The 19,393-nt window shown below is 38.3% G+C and overlaps 3 protein-coding genes across 3 annotated transcripts; 1 reads left to right on the top strand and 2 right to left on the bottom strand.

Moving 5' to 3' along the window:
* The first annotated feature begins 3,958 nt into the window (after positions 1-3,958).
* On the top strand, positions 3,959-6,041 carry LOC101298942 (pentatricopeptide repeat-containing protein At1g09900-like). Its single transcript, XM_004288828.1, has one exon. It carries the CDS (start codon positions 3,959-3,961, stop codon positions 5,774-5,776), a length of 1,818 nt encoding a protein of 605 aa, XP_004288876.1. The 3' UTR covers positions 5,777-6,041.
* A 5,058-nt stretch (positions 6,042-11,099) lies between these two features.
* Positions 11,100-13,950, bottom strand: LOC101299239 (oligopeptide transporter 2-like). Its single transcript, XM_004288829.1, has 6 exons — positions 13,477-13,950; positions 13,302-13,393; positions 12,546-13,109; positions 12,200-12,455; positions 11,822-12,004; positions 11,100-11,714 (listed from the first exon to the last, which is right to left on the bottom strand). The coding sequence occupies exons 1-6, from the start codon at positions 13,948-13,950 to the stop codon at positions 11,100-11,102; spliced, it is 2,184 nt and encodes a 727-aa protein (XP_004288877.1).
* A 1,275-nt stretch (positions 13,951-15,225) lies between these two features.
* On the bottom strand, positions 15,226-18,919 carry LOC101299529 (oligopeptide transporter 2-like). The gene is made up of 6 exons (XM_004288830.1): positions 18,392-18,919; positions 18,177-18,274; positions 16,991-17,554; positions 16,437-16,689; positions 15,968-16,150; positions 15,226-15,840 (listed from the first exon to the last, which is right to left on the bottom strand). The coding sequence occupies exons 1-6, from the start codon at positions 18,917-18,919 to the stop codon at positions 15,226-15,228; spliced, it is 2,241 nt and encodes a 746-aa protein (XP_004288878.1).
* Between the last annotated feature and the right edge of the window lie 474 nt (positions 18,920-19,393).

Consider the following 19,393-nt stretch of genomic DNA (forward strand, 5'->3'; position numbering starts at 1 on the left):
CACCTAAGAGGGAGGATTGGGAGAAAGCTGCGAGTTTGGTAAAGCATTTGAAATCTTTTATGATGAACCTTAAGTTTCAGTGGGACTAAGGTAGTTACTTCAAACCAACCCGTTCAATGGATTTGTACCATAGTCGATGAGTTAGAAAAATGCAAGACAAGTGCAAATCCTATGATGGTTAGCATGGCGTCCTCTATGAAGACAAAGTTTGACAAGTACTGGTTGAAGTTGGAGGACCTTAACACTGCTTTGCTGCTTGCTATTGTGCTGGATCCAAGATACAAATTATTGTATCTTGAATTCTTTTTCTCGAAGCTGCATTCAGACAAAAATATGGTGAAAGTTATGGTCGATGAACTGAAGAAGAACTTTCGGCAGCTTTATTTAGAGTATTGTGTGTCTGATCCTGCTGCTGCACAAGCCTCAAATGATTTGGCACAACCTCATGTTGATCCTACAGCTGAACAAGGAGAGGAGGACTCACATGCTGCATCAATGAGTCAGTTTTTGAAGCTCAGGCAACAAAAAGATGTGGTGGAGATACGGGACGAAGTCGACAAGTATTTGCTTGAAGCTTCTGAAGACCCTGCAAACAAAAACTTCCAGATTTTAACATGGTGGAAGGAGAATGTAGTTAGATATCCCATTCTGTCAAAGATTGCTAAGGACGTCTTTGCTGTTCCAGCTTCCACCGTGGCTTCGGAGTCTGCTTTCAGCCTTGGGAGTAGGGTTGTGGATCCTTTCAGAGCTTCCTTAACTCCTAGGATGGTTGAGGGGCTGGTTTGTCTCAGTGATTGGTTAAGGGGTGGAACTTTCAATGAGTACAAAGAGCCTACTAAGTTAGAGCTGGATCTTTATGCTGAGCTTGAGAAACTAGAATCAGGTAAATTCTTTTTCTTTGTCAATTACTGCTCAGTTTTTTATAAGGCTGTTTTCATCTTCTAATTTGGTCTTTTTTTTGTTGTTGTTGGTAGAATCTGTGGTGACTCAGGTGGATGAAAGCTCTACTTAATGATGGGTCAAAAACTTCAAAGCTGGTTGCTGCTCTTTTGTTGTCATCTGCAGATTTGCATATCTGTGTTTTATGTTTTTCTGAACTTTGTTAGTTTATTTTGGTTGGAACCACCTTCATCAGTTTATTTTGGTTGGATTTGTGACTTTTCTTTTATATTTCTGCGTTCTGGACTTTTGGAAAATGTTGTAGAGCTTTCAAATGAATACAAGTTTATATTTTCATGGGAAAGTTCTATGATTTCTGGAAAAAAAATAGGGGCAGATTTGTGAAATAATAAAGCCCATTTAAAACCGGTGTTGGCCCGAAACCGACCCGGGCCGAAGTGAAATTTCGGTTGACCCGAATATTTCGGCCCAGTACTTTAAAAAACAGTTGTCGACCCAAAAAACCTTAAAACCGGGTAATCCGGGTCGAATCCGGTTTTGGCCCAAAACCGACCCGGGCCGACTCGCGCCTAGCCCTATCTCCGATAGAAGAAATATCCAAATATAGTTACATATACTGAGCCTATTAATATGTTTAAATGTAGATGTATGACAAATATCTATCTTGGTAGAGATGGTTAAGGCGTTTCTCTTGTTCCTATGGGATCAAGGTTCGAATCCCAGCTCTCAAATTCAAAAATTATCAATATTTCGGTGATAAATTCAATTTTTTAGTCCTTGGCTCTAGGGTCGAAACTCAACAACAATTCAGTACGTATTTATTATATTAGAAAAATTATATGAGGGGCACAATTATTTTGTTCGCATCGAGCCTTCTATCTTTCAGGACTGGCCCTGGTCATATGTTTTGGTCTGATTATTGTACTTTTATGGACCAACGTACATCCTATCAACAATCTAGATTCTCATTTTAGATGTAGATAAAGTTGATGTTTGTAATATGAGATATAATATTTATATGTAAATCCAATAATTTAAATATTTTATAAAAAAATTCTTCCCAAAATCCCGATATTTTTTCCCGGATATCCCGGATATATCTAATATCTCATTTTTTTCAAAGTACCAATAGATACACCGATACCGATATTTTAATCCTTGGTTCTAAGAGGCATAAGTCTCGTATCTTTCAGCACAAGGGGTAAAATAGTCAGAATGAAATAATTTGAGTAAGCAAAATGTACTTGTTTGGGTAAAAATATTAAGGTAGACTTATAAGGGACAAAATGTTTACAATATGGTAAAAATATATTTTGTCATCAAATCTGTGATTTTAATTTTGTCACCAACCATGACTAGCTAGAATTCGGATCCTCTCCTCATTAGAGGCTCCTCATACTTCCTCATAACTCAATCTCAACCTTTTATTTTCGACCAACGGCTAAGATCTTTTTACTTAATATTAAACCCTATTTTCACATCTACCCAACTTACCTCTCTCTTCTCCTCAAAATATCATATCGTGTTAAAAAACAAACAAACGGAAAAACCAAGATCACACACACACACACTCTCTCTCTCTCTGCCTCCCTCCGCTGACGACAACCTCTTCTGCGGTCGCCGGCCCACCATATCCCAAGCTTTCTGATCTTCACTACTGGAGTTTGAGGTTCGATCTCCACCTTGGGTTTTAGTTTTTCTATGTATTAGTATACTCGATAATTCTTCATCTGGGTTTATGCGTTGCTTATCTAATTTGATTGCATTGGCTGCTAGCTTATGTTTATTCCATTTGAATTATATTTTTGAGATTGAATCTCACTTTTGTGCATGTTCTTTTGATTGTTGAATATAGGTTTTAAGAATGGAAAAGTCTGTGGGAGAAAGCAACAATAGTTTGGAGAGATCGAAAGACGATTTGAAACCTAAATATTATATGGAGTTTGATTCTGAGATTGCTGCATGTAACTTTTATAACGCGTATGCTCGCAGTGAATTATGGTAAGGATAAAAATGGTGTACTCACTTAGAAGAGTATAGAAGAGACGATTAGAAGAGACGATTTGACAAAAAATCCAAAAGCACAGCCTAAGACCAGATGTGGAGCGATTATGGGGATTAAGATGATTAGGCGTACAAGAAAGTATTGTGTTTACCGTTTCTCTGTAGAGCATAATCATCCTCTTGTCATACAAGACTGTGTGCAATGGTTGTCATCCCAACGAAATGTAACATCTACAGATGATGCTTTTATAGACTTAACTACAAATTCAGGAGTACTGCAAAAGTCTGCATTTGAATTAATGGATCAACAAGCTAGTGGAAGAGGTCATTGAGATTTACAAGGCAAGACCAAAAGAACTATCTTCGAACTGTTCGACAAAGAAAAATAAAATTCGGAGAAGTTGGTTATCTGATGGAATATTTTTCAAAGTAGATGTTAGAAAATCCATTGTTCTTTATGAGATGCAGTAGGACAGTGAGGACCAAATCACTAACATTTTTTGGGCTGATGTTAAAATGATAATGGATTATGGTATATTTGGAGATATGGTAAGTTTTGATACAACTTACAACTTAATGAAGCAAATCATTTGCGGTCTTTATTGGATTAAATCACCATAAAGAGACGGTTATATTTATTTACCACTAGCGGAATGTTTTTTTTAGTGTATTCACATTTCTGATTAAGATGAATATAAGTTCTTTAATTTATGGGCTAATGCCCTAGATTGGCTACAACATTTAATTTGGGCCTTCATATTTGGGGCCTTCTGAGAGTCATTTGCCTCTTTTCAAGTCTCTACACTCCATTTTGCTGAAACGAGAAGAAGACAGAAATTCGGATAAGCATAACGGCGGCATATTTTTACCCACGACACCGCCTCTTCAATCTTCTAAGCCTCTTCTCAGTTTAAACATCTGCTTTCTCCGAGAAACCTACTACCCAGGTCTGCAATTTCTGCTTTAGTTTCAATCACTCTGCTATGTTTTTCTTTTAAGCATGGAGTTTTGAGTATTGGGTTCTTGTTTTGTTAAACACTAGTTGGTGAAAGTTATGGATTTGATAGCACCCACAAAGCAAACCCCTGATGGGTTTTGCTCATTTCACAAACTTCATAGTGGTTTTGGAGGTAGGATTAGTAATAAGTTGAGCAGAACCCCAAGCTCTTCGAGGGTCTTCGTTGGCTGCAAAGGGCGGGTTCTTGTTTTATCTGATAGCATTCGGTGTAGGGCACATGATGGTTACCAGAAACATAGGCGAAAGCAAGTAGTAGCTGTGTCTAAGGTTGAACAGCTTAGTTCCAATGGTAGGTTAAAAAATGTTGAGAAGACCCCATATGGGAATTTGAATGGTGGGGATTCTTCGAATGGTTTGGAGGAATTTGAGAGTAACAATCAGCTCCGTAGACTGGTGAGAAATGGGGAATTGGAGGAGGGGTTTAGGCTTCTCGAGAGCATGGTTTACCAGGGTGATATCCCGGATATCATTGCTTGCACGAGTTTGATCCGTGGCTTCTGTAAGAGTGGGAAGACAAGGAAAGCGACGCGGATTATGAACATTCTAGAGGAGTCCGGTGCTGTCCTTGATGTAATAACTTACAATGTTTTGATTAGTGGATACTGCAGGGCGGGGGAGATTGATAATGCCTTGAGGGTTTTGGACAGGATGAGTGTTTCCCCGGATGTTGTTACATATAATACAATTCTGCGTACGTTATGTGATAGTGGGAAATTGAAGCAAGCTATGGAAGTTCTTGATCGGCAGTTGCAAAGGGAGTGTTATCCCGATGTGATTACTTATACTATACTGATTGAAGCAACTTGCAAGGAAAGTGGGGTTGAGCAGGCGATGAAGCTTTTGGATGAGATGAAGAGCAAAGGATGTAAGCCGGATGTTGTCACATATAATGTTCTGATCAATGGGATTTGCAAGGAAGGGAGGTTGGATGAAGCAATCGAGTTCTTGAATAACATGCCACCCTCTGATTGCCAGCCAAATGTTATTACTCACAATATCATTTTGCGTAGCATGTGTAGCACTGGGAGGTGGATGGATGCTGAAAGACTATTAGCTGAAATGGTTGGCAAAGGCTGTTCTCCTAGTGTTGTTACTTTCAATATTTTGATTAACTTCTTGTGCAGAAAGGGTTTGTTGGGTCGAGCAATTGACATTTTGGAGAAGATGCCTAAACATGGTTGTACTCCAAATTCCTTGAGTTATAACCCATTGCTTCATGGATTTTGCAAGGAGAAAAAGATGGACAGGGCAATTGAGTATTTGGATATAATGGTTTCTAGGGGCTGTTATCCTGACATTGTAACCTACAATACTTTGCTCACAGCATTATGCAAAGATGGAAAGGTTGATGTTGCAGTTGAGATACTTAATCAATTAAGTAGCAAGGGTTGCTCTCCTGTTCTGATTACATACAATACAGTGATTGATGGGCTCTCAAAGGTTGGGAAAACAGAACGAGCCATAGAACTATTGGAAGAGATGCGTAAAAAAGGTCTGAAGCCTGATATAATCACTTACTCTTCACTTGTAGGTGGGCTTAGTAGAGAAGGAAAGGTTGATGAGGCAATCAAGTTTGTCCGTGATTTGGAAGGGATGGGTGTCAGGCCAAACGCTATCACTTTCAACTGCATCATGCTGGGGCTTTGCAAGGCTAGACAAACTTCTCGTGCAATTGATTTCCTGGCTCATATGATATCGAAAGGATGTAAACCTACTGAAGCAACATACACCATTCTCATTGAAGGCATAGCCTATGAAGGCTTAGCAGAAGAGGCTTTGGAGTTGCTCAATGAGTTGTGCTATAGAGGGGTGGTGAAGAGAAGTTCTGCTGAACAGGTGGCAGTCAAGATATAGCCTGGTGCAGCTGTTCTGTTTCTCTAGTATGGTAGGTCACTGTTAATTTTGCCTTTGGATTTCGTCAGCCTTGTTACCAACAAAATGATTTTCTAGAGTTCAATATATGTTTTCCTGTCTTACCCATTTTCTTGGTCATGAGGAGAAAAATCCAAAATCAATTTTGCTAGATACACCATGTAACCTAGGCCTCACTTTGTTGGACCTGATTCTTTATAGTCCTGGTGAGTACATGGTAGTCTCTGTAGTGGTCATTATTATCAGTTATATATATATATTTATTCAAGTTTTCTTCAGTACCTTAGCTTGCAATAGAGGGGTACTTATTTCTAAATGTAAATTGATTATGCATGTTGTTTGCGTTTTAAGTCAAATATGCATGTGACTCCTAGAGAGCAGAAGAGTACTTACTAGATTGATAGATAATCATCACAGCATCCATTTTCGTCCATTTATTGTTGTTTTGATTATGGCGTCTCTCTGTTTTGATTTTGTTTTATTACCACAAAATATAGTTGAAGCAAAGAAGAATTCAGTCAGCTCGTAGATCATAACTCATAAGCTATTCCCTGTTGCTTAAATTGGGCATGCCATGGCATTCTTAAATATGAGAAATGTTCAGCTGATGCTTAGTTCTGTTTCTGTTTTCTTTAATCTAGCTTTTACAGTCATAATCAGGATGCGACATGATTACTATCCATGTAGTTTCTCCATCCTTGTTCTCTTGTTCTGTTCCAAATTGAGTTTACATGTCCACCTGCGACTCTGCTCATGTCAACCAGTCCTTCACAAAATTCTCATGAACTTCTAAGCTTGGAGACCACTATCTAGAAAACTAATGGATTATTATCCATTTACTGATTTAGGTTTAGTTGGAGGTATTTTCTTAGTCTTCTTGCAGGTGATATTACTTTGTGGCTATTGCCTATTTACCAACTATATTTTGCTCGGTGATTCGTCATTCTGATTATTTCAGATACAAAGTTAGAAGGCGTCTCTGTTTTTAGGTCATTGAAGTTAGGTGTACCTCATATACAGTAATTATTTTCAGGTATGAAAATTACAGGTACCTCAAAACTGCTTAGGTTATATGGTCATTGGCATCAACCTGGATGGGCGGGTTTCCTATTTCCAGGCATATGCATCCATGTTTATTAGGGTGCACCAGTCTCCCATTCAAGTAACTAATACTTGGTTAGCATTGCTGGGCACACCTTACATGGGTAGCAACACACTTGATGCTTCGACTTTGTGACTGACATCGGAGCACCAAGTGTTGCCTGTCTGCATCTGTAATACTTTTACCAAGCCAATATATGTGCAAATATAAAACGCAGGGGTAAGAGTGTAACATCGAGTGCTAAAAGGTTGTCTGGAAACCTTTGTGCATGTCCAGTATTAGCTAGTGTGAGTTTTGAGGGTTCAGACTTCAGAACTTCTCTCTCACACGCAAGTCCTGAAACAAAATCCAGACCAAGCTTGAAACAAGAGGAGCACAGTCCACAGGATAAGAAGCCAAGTAGTTTATCCACCCAAGTAAGCTCAGTGGTACTAATATTATGCATTCGGATATTCTCTCAATAAACATCCAAAACTCTTCCATCATGTTCACATCAGATAAACATAGTTATGTACCCTCCATATGGACTTGCTTAAACTCCAAATCCGACTCCAACTTATAAAATTCATGTTCTTCAGTCTAGTCTAGTATTAAGGTATTTATTTTCAACTTTGTGTAGGTAGCGGGTCGTTTGCTTCCGAATTTAACACTTCTTTCATGTTGAAAAATAAAAAAAACGAAAAGAAATATATAATGGCTGTGTCAATTTACTTGTCCATTTTGACAAAAATGAGGAATCCATCATCCATGGAAGTAATTTCAAATAACAATGGAAATCTCTAGCAATCAATTTCCAGATTTTAAACGCAATCAGTCGATCAATTAGCACTATCTCAGTTCCTTATAACAAAATGAAGGTGAATCAAATATTAAAAAATTTCCTTAATTTTTTTCTTTCAAGCATGACTTGGTGGTTCACATGATCTCATCACGCCAGGACCATAAGTTTTGGGAAATAATTGATAGAATCATATAGCCAAAACCATAAGTTGTTCTTTCATTCTCTCTCATCACAATTCATTCCAACTTTTAGTGCTTGATTTGATCTCTCTCACCATCTTCTGTAGCTGCCACACACAAAGATTATCCTTAAGAAAACAAAAGGAAGAGAGAAACAGTGAGACCCTGCTCCAGCTTTTGGGACTACTAAATAGCACTTCTATCTCTAAAAGGAAAAACCAGAAGCAACTTGTGCTGGAAAAAGCTCTAGTCATGGACCAAGTTCCATCCCCTAAAAACACAAACCAAGGGTTGCTTTCTTGCTGGGGATGTCTAAAGTTGAAGCTTCCATGGACAGCCAGATTAAGACGATACACAAACACACGGCAAAGAAGTATCCGAAATCCGGGGGCCGGGTTCAGGTATGATCCTCTGAGCTATGCACAAAACTTCGACGATGGTTGGGACGAAATGGATGAAGACTCTTCTAAACGTGGGTTTTCGGCTAGGTATGCTGCCCCTTCTTTTAATTCATCTGGAAACGAGTAAGATTAGACCTTGCATATGTGAGATCCTATATCATCATGAAGCTGCAGGTTGGTTGATAGATTTATTTTCCAGTCTTCACATTTGCATGTGAATTTCTCTTAGTCTGTATTATGTTTTGGACCTTTGGTACCATAAGTATGTATATACTGAGTGATGAATCACAAATCATTCTTAAGGTGAGGATTTCTGCTTGTTATGTATCACGTACAGATTCAAATATATATTGACTTGGGCCAATTTAGTTTTTGGGGTAAAAAAATATGGCATCGATCCAATGTTAGGAAATTTGGGTCACCCTCCGAATTCCGTAGCCCAAAATCGTAACTGAATGAAGACAATAACCAAAATCAATGCAAGCGAACACAAGATATTAATGAGGTTCGGTCAAAACAGTTGACCTACGTCCTCTGATGATGGTGATGGTAGATCCACTAAACGAGAAGAAGATTACAACTGAAGAACAATACGGTTCTTCCACCCTCAAATAACCTCTCCTCACACTCTAGATTCTCAGCAGAGAACTCTTAAATCACCCAAACTCTCAAAGCTTGCAACTCTCGAATACTCTAAACTCTCAATTGATCCACAACTAAAACTATGTCTCTAATGTCCTATTTATAGACTCTCAATTCGTCTGACTTACAATAGGATTTAGAACCATAGTAGAAATCCTAAAACTTTACTCCTAAGGATAAACTTTAAGAATCCTAGATATACTGTAGTAACTTACCCAAAACCTTCAGAAGTAAAGAATCCAAAACAGACAAGGAATTAATTTTGAGCCGTAATCTTAACATCCAAATAGTACCACTTTCATGATTCCATATCTTAAAGAACAATATGAATCAAACCAATTATTGATTCAGTAATAGCTAGATTTTCAGTTCCGGGGCTCCCACAGTCCCACAATATGAATCAAACCAATTATATACCATGACAGCCGGTTCCAATGTTTGTAACCTTTCTTATATCCATGAGTTGTTATATTTTTGATTAATATGATAGTTTTTTCGTTGAATGAAAAACGATTACAAACAAAATACACGATTGTAGCCCACAAGAGAATTTGTCAAAATTAAAGAAGAGTTTTGTGTAACATGGGGTACGAAATGCAACCAATTGTCGGAAAATTCTACAATGTGTTAATGCATGTGAATGATGTGATGCATCAACTTTGTAAATTGAGTCCTTAAACTAGTAATATTAGTCATCAAAGTTGTAATATGAGTCCTTAAAGTTGTAAAAAATTTTAGTTACAACATTAGTGTAACTAATTTAAATACGTGGATAAATTGATGGAATCATGGAAGGGAGTACTCCATGGGATATGAGCAATCTTCTCAAGATCAAGTTTATGAGTCTTCACACTCATCCATTGAAGAATTATTTGCTCAATTTAAAGCATCATGTGTTAGTGTTGGTTCAATCATGGATCATGTCAAAGCTAGCATCTTTCAAGAGCAACATCATACCACTTTACATTTGCAAGAGCCTTTCTTTGACCAAGTGGAGCCTATTTCAAGAGAAGAAGTGTATATCGATATTGAGCATGAGTCTTTAATTCAAGTTGAAGATGATGATAGTGATGGTGATGTACAAGGAAGTGAGCTTGGTTATGAGAGTTCAAATGCAAGTGAGGTGAAAGACAACATTTCCGAGGAATTGGTGCAATATTGGAAATCTAGACTTTCTAATGGAGGAGAGCTATTCGAAGATGATTCCGAAGAAGAGGATGTCTTGTCTTGTGAGGAGGATGAGTCCTTGTCTAGTGAGGAGGACACAAAGCCCGAGGTCCTACACTACAATCCCTTGTTTATTGAGGTGAGACTTGAGCATGATTTGGAGGATGACTTGTCAAGTGAGAAGGATGCAGAGCTTTAAATCATATGTGACAATCCTTTATTCATTGAGGGCGATTTTCCCATGGAGGAAGAGAGTTCTTTACTAGCTTGTGAAGTTGAAAAGCTAAGGACTTTCTCTCCTCCCACATCCATTGAGTTTCATCGTGAGCTTCCCAAGATGGAGTGTAGAACCTTGAGCACATTTGTACTTAATGAGAAGATTGAGCTTGAGGTGATCTTACCTCTCAATCCACCTTTGAGTGCTCAATGTTTCTACAACGAGGTGATGGATTGGAAAGGAAGTGGAGCATTTGTGTTCAATCTTTCACACTCAAGTGCCCTTACCACCTATTGTTCCTATGAGCACCATTTCTACATCAATCTTGAAGGAGAAGGCAAGGATGGCTTCTAGGAGAAAAATGTTGCCGAGATATTGTAGTTGACTTTGGGTGGCCATATTTTACGGTATGGATGCTGTTTTGAGCTGAAAATTTTTGAATAAAAAGGGGATACTTTCCATTTTCATAATAAAAATGTATGAGTTTGGTCTATGTAAAGAATAAGCAATGCAAATTTGGGGAGTTTCAATGAGGACTTCTTAATAAGAAACAAATGAATTTTGAATGAACGGTTTTTAAACATGGATGTCATCTAACCGTTATTTTAAAACTCCGATCACTTCATTCTTATGATAAGATCCTGTCAGTAAAAAGACTCTAAAAACTTTTCCTGCAAATTTATATATATAATGTAGCTGTTCACATAAACAAAAAGTCATAGAACACGAGACCTGAATAATGAAAATAGCTAAGAATATTTACATCGTCTTCCTTAGAAAGATTGAACACACATAAACTTATGCCTACTGATGTACCTAGTAGACAGGACAACCATCAACAACGATGCCTTTTGTTGTTGGACATGTAACCAATTCACAGTGTTCACCATTTGCACCCCACCAAGATACGCTCGTCTCGTTCATGGTTAATGTAAAGTATAAGAGCACCGCCATGAAAGCCACTCCAACATCTAAGGCAGCTGAAAGAACATAATTGTACCTCAGCCACCGTGCCTTTCTATATCTAAAGACAAAGTAGCCGAAAATAGTTCCAGTAATAATCCAGCAATTGTAGTTTACTGCTGTAGCCGGTGGCATATTAGTTGTCGCCCCCAAAAGCACTAGAAGGTTGATAAGTTGAATCCATTTATGACTAGGAAAAGCTCTGTGCAACAACCATACCAAGAGCGGTCCAAATGCACCTAAAAGGAAGAACCAGTTGAGTGCTGGATAGTTTCCTAGAGAGCCAAACATCCGCTTTGGACCAACAAGACCCCAAAGGACAGAAGCATCAAAGAATACTCGATCATTAGGACAAGTCCAAGGACTATTAGGAGGGAGTAATTCATGTTGACATATGTTTTCCATAGTAGATAAGAGCCACCATGCAACCCCGATGTTGACTGTTCCAGCTATAACAGTTCCTATCAACTTCAATAAAAAGATACAATATGTTTAATTTTCAGATTACATATATCTTTTATTCTACAAGTAATGTAATTTAATTTATATAAGGTCAAGGGCATGCACATACATACCTGAACTATAAACATTGATCTGGGTGGAATCTTCATGTAATGGCCAAGCTTGAAATCATTGAGAAAGGAAATTGCCTGAGCCATGCTAATATATCCATATGTTTTGAAGCATACATTAAGAATCGGTTTTCCAGGTAAAATCAATCCAATGGCGTACTCTGTGATCACGTTTAGTCCCGGCGTCTGATAATTAGTAAGAGAAAGAAACTTTTAGAGATAAGTAAATATTAACTTCTCTATACAAACTACAAAAATGATCAACGTCATTTATATGAAGTTTTCTATTAAGTTGTGATGATTATGGCTAGGGTTAAAATATGATAAAAACCTAAAGTTCCTCATAGAATTAAAATAGCTGGACGATAATTTGAAGCTTGCTTGATTTGTAGTGGCAGTAATAATGCTTATCGGAAGAGTGAAAATTAATGCAAGGCTTGCAGCTAAAATGAGTGTCCACCACGGCATTTGAACCTCATCTTTCATGAAAATGCTTAGTGCCAGAGCGAGTAAAAGTGACACCAAAAGAGTAAGGTAAAACCACCAATTAGGTATGTCCTTGTATTTTCTCATCAATTTGGTGTGTATGTCTACCTTTCCATCTTTCTTCGATGCACGAAATTGTTCATATATCTCCCTGTACTTGCAAATCACAGATTTTTTCAGATGATTAACATCAACTTACAGAAAATAAGCTTAAAGCTTTAGAATTGGTCTAGTTATGTACCTTCCATTGAAGAGGGCCACATGTGTCAGGGTTGATACAATGGCTGCAAAGCCAATACCATATGATAGAGCAAAAAACATACTCAAGCTTACGCGTCCTTGTTTTTCATACGCGGGCATGTCAATTTGAAACTGGTTATTCACAATTGCTGAAACGTTATATACTTGACCATGGGAATCAAACAAATCCGAAGAGAAGATAGGGAAGTTCTTGGCGTTGAATAAGTTGAAACCCCAGTAGACAGTTGGCATGATCAAATACATGAAAGCAACATAGCCAACTGCAACATTAACAGTGGCAAAGAAAGGGCTAACCAAAGGACTACCAAGGAACGAAGCTATAGAAGTCCAGTCAAGAGAAAATGCAGCCACACCAAGTCCATTCATACCGGATCCAATTTGTTGAGCTGTTACTGACTTTGGGTATATCCAACAAATCCATGAAATAGTTGCGATAGTTGGGAAAAGATAACCCGGGACAAAACCCCAGGAGAAGCTACATATGAATGCAATCAAGAAGAATTTCACTCTGGACATTCCCTTGTTATCTTTCTCGTGTAGAGCACTTCATAGCAAAACAAAGACAAAAGTTAGTGATCTACTTGTAGATCATTATGTAACATGTCCACAAGTAGAAAACCAATGATCTACTTGTATACCTGCAAAATTGTACTCAGGATTGACTACTGCTATTTCCAGAATGTATAAAAGAAACAAAACTATAAAAATGCACCATGGATTAGAACTTAGAGCTTACAAGTTCACCTGACTTAGACTAGCCGGCCACCACATCTCCCCCGGATCCACCACGTACTTTCGGAGAATTCCAGCCCACCCATAACCCAATACCTGTAAAAAAATACACAAGTTACTTCACTGTCACGAATTACGTACTCATATATAGCTAGGGTTAGGGTTAGGGTTTTGGTTACCTGTGTGGTATTGACAAGAATCCAACTAGCCAAGAACGATATCTTCCAGTGATAAAACACCTTAATTATATCAACAATACCAATAGCATAAGCCGTTCCACTTCCGAACCCGGTGCCGGCGTTGGCAAATATGGAGATCAGGACGTGCTCCTTCTTGTTAAAGGGACCCGGGTTGAGGGAGAACTCCATCGACCCGATGGAGAACTTCCGAGTGGGCAATGTTCTAGCCATGAAGCGTCCGATGGGCAGAGTGATCACCTGTATGGTGATCATGGTGATGACGAAGGGCTCGGTGCGGTAGGAGAAGAAGGTGTTGAGGAAGGAGAGGAGGACGCAGGAGAGGAGCCCTAGGGTCCACATCCGGAAGGTCCATATTGGAAGGGTCAGGTCGTCTTCGTTCGAGACCGTCAAGCGGACCTGTTCGACGGGTGACAAGTCGTCTTCCACCTCGAGTTTGCTGATCTCTATGTCCATGGCGGCCACACTATAAGAGTCAAAGATGGGAGAGAGAATTCTAAGGTCACGTTGAAAGTGGACAATAGATAGTTTTATCTTTGTATAGATGGAGAATTTTACTCTGTTGTCCAAAAAAATAAAATTACAATTTACTCTAACTACAATGATTAGGGGTTGTACCATAGGAGGAAGCAACGGGTTGAGTTTTTGCCAAGTTTTTACAAAAAGAACAATTCGAAATTCTTCTACGCACCAAGGTACAAGTAAACTGAGCAACTAATATGCAATATTTTGATCCGGTCATTCACGTCGCATTATCATGCATGTATTCTAATACCATTAACAAAATTGAAACCCAAAAAAATAGTCCTAAGTTATTCCAACACAGGAGGTGAGGACTTAAGGTTGAATAAGAAGTACTCTTATTATGGACGCTAAATTTGATCGGATAAAAAATGAAAAGAATGAATTTAAGGTTTCTAGTTTTCATTGGATCTTCGCATACAACGATTTGAGGACTTACACATTAATGATGCGAGTGCAACTTGGTGCATAGAATCCGCTCCGACGGACGCTAGGTTTCTTTGAGAAAGGAAAGTTTGAGTTATACCAAAAATATGTTTTTGGTCAGACAAGAGTTATGAAATGAGCCTATAAAGACATCTTAGTTTCAACAAACTTAACCACATTTACTCGGTCTTCAACTTCTTCTATAATATGTCGTTTGAAAACATTGAAAAAATTCAAACGACATAAAACATTCATTCTGTTGTCTATAGTTAGTCTTTTGTGACGTAGTGTCTTCAGCTACAAACTAGCGCAATTTTATCAGGAAAATGCGCTAGGGTCTAGTCTCCTCGTTTTATTTTATTATACTTGTTGCATATTATTGTCTATTTCATTATTGTTTCAAGATTGACATTAGGTCGTTTAGGGCATTCTTCGGATGACTCAATTTTATCGTATAACATATTCGCGATTTACATTTCACAGGGTTACAAAAGAAAGAAAAAAAAAAAAAAAATAACTCTACATAGTCCTGTTTCTTCAGCTACCAAAATGGCAAAAATCAAACTCCAATGGCGGCCAAATCCAATATAAAGGTCCTGCATTCTGTTTTAATCTATATGTTTTACTGGATTGACCTTCACTCCTTTTAAAAGTAAACTGACACAAAGGACAAGACTTGATTACAGGATACTTCTTTATATTTACAATGCCTTAAGGAAACCTAGCTTACTCAAAATGTTTTAATCTTGCCTTGATATGAAAATGAGACAACTTTTTAATTGTTCACCATACACAAGCATGACCAAGATCTAAACCTTCAGCTGTTGGACAGGTAGCCAAATCACAGTGTTCCCCATCATTTCCCCACCAAGATATGCCCTTATTATTCATTGATAATGATAGATATATAAGCACCGTCATGAACGCTACTCCAGCATCTAACGCAGCCGAAAGAACATAATTGTACCTTTGCCACCATTTCTTTCTGTATCTGAAGACATAGTAATTGAAAACAACTCCAACAATAATCCAGCAGTTGAAGTTCACAGTCGTAGCCGGTGGCATTACGGCCGTTGCTCCGAGAAGCACCGGAAGGTTGATCAGTGCGATCCATCTTTGAGTCGGAAAAGCTTTATGCAACATCCATACTATGAGAGGTCCAATTGCGCCGAAAAGGAAAAACCAGTTGAGTGCTGAGTAGTATCCAAGTGAGCCGAAGATTCGTTTTGGCCCGACCAGACCCCAAATTACAGAGGCATCAAAGAACACACCGTCACTGGCACAAGTCCAAGGACTTCCAGCAGGGAGTAAATCTTCTCGACATATGTTTTCCACAGTAGTTAGCAGCCACCATGCCGTCCCAATATTGACTGTTCCGGATATTATGGTTCCTATACACTTTGGTAAAGCAACGAACAGTTGGTTAACTTGGAGTAATATATTAGTTTGATGCAATTTTCTTTCTTGTCAAGATCCAACAACTAACAAGTGCAGTGTGTGAATTAATATAGTGGGCAAGATGTACCTGAACTATGAACATCGATATGGGTGGGATCTTCATGTAATGACCTAACTTGAAATCACTCAGAAAGGAAATTGCTTGCGCCATGCTTATATACCCATAGGTTTTGAAGCATACATTGGCTATTGGTTTTCCAGGTAATATCAATCCCATTATATACTCTGTGATTACGTTTAGTCCTGGTGTCTGAAACAAAGAAAGAGAGAAGTTAAGGAGTCAATAAATAGCTAGCCAGTTCAGGATTTTAACAGAAAAGAGTACGATCTTAAACCTAGACTCGTTTTATGATCTTTTATTTATAACTTCATACATGAGTGATCCGGTCACTTTGAATCTGATCTACTTCTAACACGTACTAGCTATCAATGACTTGATATTCTTTCTTTAGAAAAATAAAGAAAGACTTCACTATATATGGTGAACACATTTGAAGATTTAACATTGTTCTTTAAGCGAGTAATATGAAACTTGCCTGATTCGTTGTTGCCGTTATAACGCTAATCGGAAGAGTGAAAATCGATGCAATTGCAGCTGCAAAAATGAGTCCCCACCAAGGCATTTGTACCTCATCTTTCATGAAAATGCATAATCCAAGAGAGAGTGCAAGCGACAACAAAAGCAGAATATGAAACCACCAAGTAGGTATGTCCCTGTAATTTCTCATCAATCGGGTGTGTATGTCCACCTTTCCAGAGTGTGCAGCTTTGTATTTCTCATACATCTCCCTGTTCATAATTTGAACAGACATACAATCAATTGCACACCACAATCACAGTTCAAAATGGTAGTGAGATTTCGATCTTTGTATCAAGCTGCAGTATCTTTATCTCCATGAGTTGTATAATGTGATAAAATATGCAAGAGTACATTGGCCATTTAGCAAATGTAATCTTGCATGTACGTAGTAGCACATAGGAAATTACTCACGTCTTAAAAATAACAATTTAATTGACAAAAATGAGAACGTTCACCAATTTGGCAAATGGCAACTGAAAAAGAATGAAAATCAAAATTTGAAGCTTATACCTTCCATGGAATAGAACCACATGTGTGATGGTCGATATAACACCAGCGAAACCAATCCCGTAGGTCAGAGAAAAGAACACACTGAGGTTTACATGTCCTTGTTGTTTATAGGCAGGCATGTCGATTTCGAACTTGTCGTTGACGATGGCCGTGACATTATATATTTGGCCATTGTCATCAAACAAGTTTTTAGAGAAAATCGCGAAGTTTTTGGCATTGTACAAGTTGAATCCCCAATAGGCAGTTGGTAATACCACATACATGATGAGCATAAAGCCAACAGTGATATTAACAATGGCAAAGAATGGACTGATCAGAGGGCTGCCTAGATACGAGGCTATGACAGACCAGTCTAAGGTAAGGGAACCTATACCAAGTCCGCGCATGCCCGACCCGATTTGTTGTGCTGTTATCGACTTGGGGTAAAGCCAGCAGATCCATGAAATCGTTCCTATAGTCATGAACAGGTAGCCTGGGACAATATAAAAAGAAAAGCTGCATACCAGCGCAATCAGAAAGAATTTTCCTCTTGACATCCGGTTGTTGTCTTTCTCGTGTAGAGCCCTTCATATTGTAACAATATAAATCAGTTAGCAGCTGAAAACTAACAAGATCCATAAATGCCTTAATAGTTTCAATATATGGATCCTGACAGTAAGTTCATGTAGGTGTTTTGATAATGAACTGATCGAGAACCAATTCTATATATGCATGTTTAATGTTTTGATTTTGTAATTCTTTTGGTCTTATAATCTTTTACGTACAATAACTTGAAATTGAATGCGAACATAATATGATCAAAATAATGTCTTGGTATTTTTATTCCTAATTAAGATGGATTAATTAGAGTTGAAATGCATGACAATAATATTGATAATTAAACAGATGAAAGAAATGACCAAAATGATTAAGATGATAATTAGAGAACAGATCGAGGAAAACAATGGAGCAAACTGCAAATGAATATAAATTTGGTCATATGTACGTGTTTTTATATGCATGTATAGTTATATATTGGCCCCCTAATGATGCGTTCTATATAAAAATGCATAAGACAAGAATATTTATCCGGATTTCTCAAGAAATAGAACGTCATTCATTATCATATCACAAATTCACAGATGTAAACTTGGTAGAGATCGAGATAGCTTGGTAGAGTATACCATATAGGAAACCACGTACATACCTAAACAAAGAGACCTGAACGAGACTACTAGGCCACCACATCGTCGCCGGATCCACCACGTACTTCCGGAGAATACCGGCCCATCCATAACCTAAAACCTGCAATTTTTGCCACCACATGCAAAACCCTAATATCAATTGTTTGTGGCTAATCATCAGTTCGTATGTAGCAGTGAAAATACAGTGTAAAAGAAAGTATATGCAGCAAAATATTACCTGCGTGGTAATTACAAGTATCCAACTCGCCAAGAAAGATATCCTTCTCCCATAAAACGCCTTTACAATAGTCACAATCCCAATTGCATACGCCGGACCGCTGCCAAACCCTGCTCCAGTATTTGCAAAAATGGATATCAAAACATGCTCTTTGATGTTAAACTCGCCAGGGTTAAGGGAAAACTCTTTCGAGCCGATTCGAAACTTCCTTGTGGGCAGTGTCCTCGCCATGAACTTTCCGATAGGGAGACTCGCCACCTGGATGGTGATCATGGAAATGACGAGGGGCTCGGTTCGGTAGGAGAAGAAGGTGTTGACAAAGGAGAGGAGGACGCACGATAAGAGTCCGATGGACCACATGCGAAAAGTCCATACCGGAAGGGAAGGGTCGTCGTCGTTTGACACTGTTAGACGAACCTGCTCTATCGGTGACAACTCATCGTCTTCTTCATCGTCAATGTCGATAACTTCTTTCTTGGCATGATGATTTGGTACAACAAGGTCGGTTTCCAGAGGTGTGGAAGCCATGAGAGAGTTTAGTAAGCAATGTGAGAGTGAGCGAATTAATACTGTAAATGTGGGAATGGAGGAGCGAGAGGTTTTAAAGTTCTACATTTTTGTTTCTTCTTCTTTAGGAACAATCGTATTACAGTTTGTTTTTACGGAAATCGCTATTACCGTATGATGGCCGGCACGGTACTATAGAGCTGGAATTGTTTTTCCGGAATTGACAAGAAATTCCAGCGAGTTGCCGAATGACGGGTCGGTCTGATGTAGATTCATATGTACATAATCAATCAAGATAAACAAGTTAACGTACAGAAACAAGTTATATATATGTAACGATTTTTTTTTTTTTCGATGAGAAAATATATGTAACGATTGATCTCTGAGTTTTAGAGGGCTACAAACAAATTATTGTTCATCTCCAGCAATGATTGATAATATAGTTGATAAATTTGAATGAAAGTTATATTTATCAATCCATTTTGAGAGTTTTGT

The sequence above is a fragment of the Fragaria vesca genome, linkage group LG1, assembly GCF_000184155.1.
Source record: "Fragaria vesca subsp. vesca linkage group LG1, FraVesHawaii_1.0, whole genome shotgun sequence".
Taxonomy (NCBI): domain Eukaryota; kingdom Viridiplantae; phylum Streptophyta; class Magnoliopsida; order Rosales; family Rosaceae; genus Fragaria; species Fragaria vesca.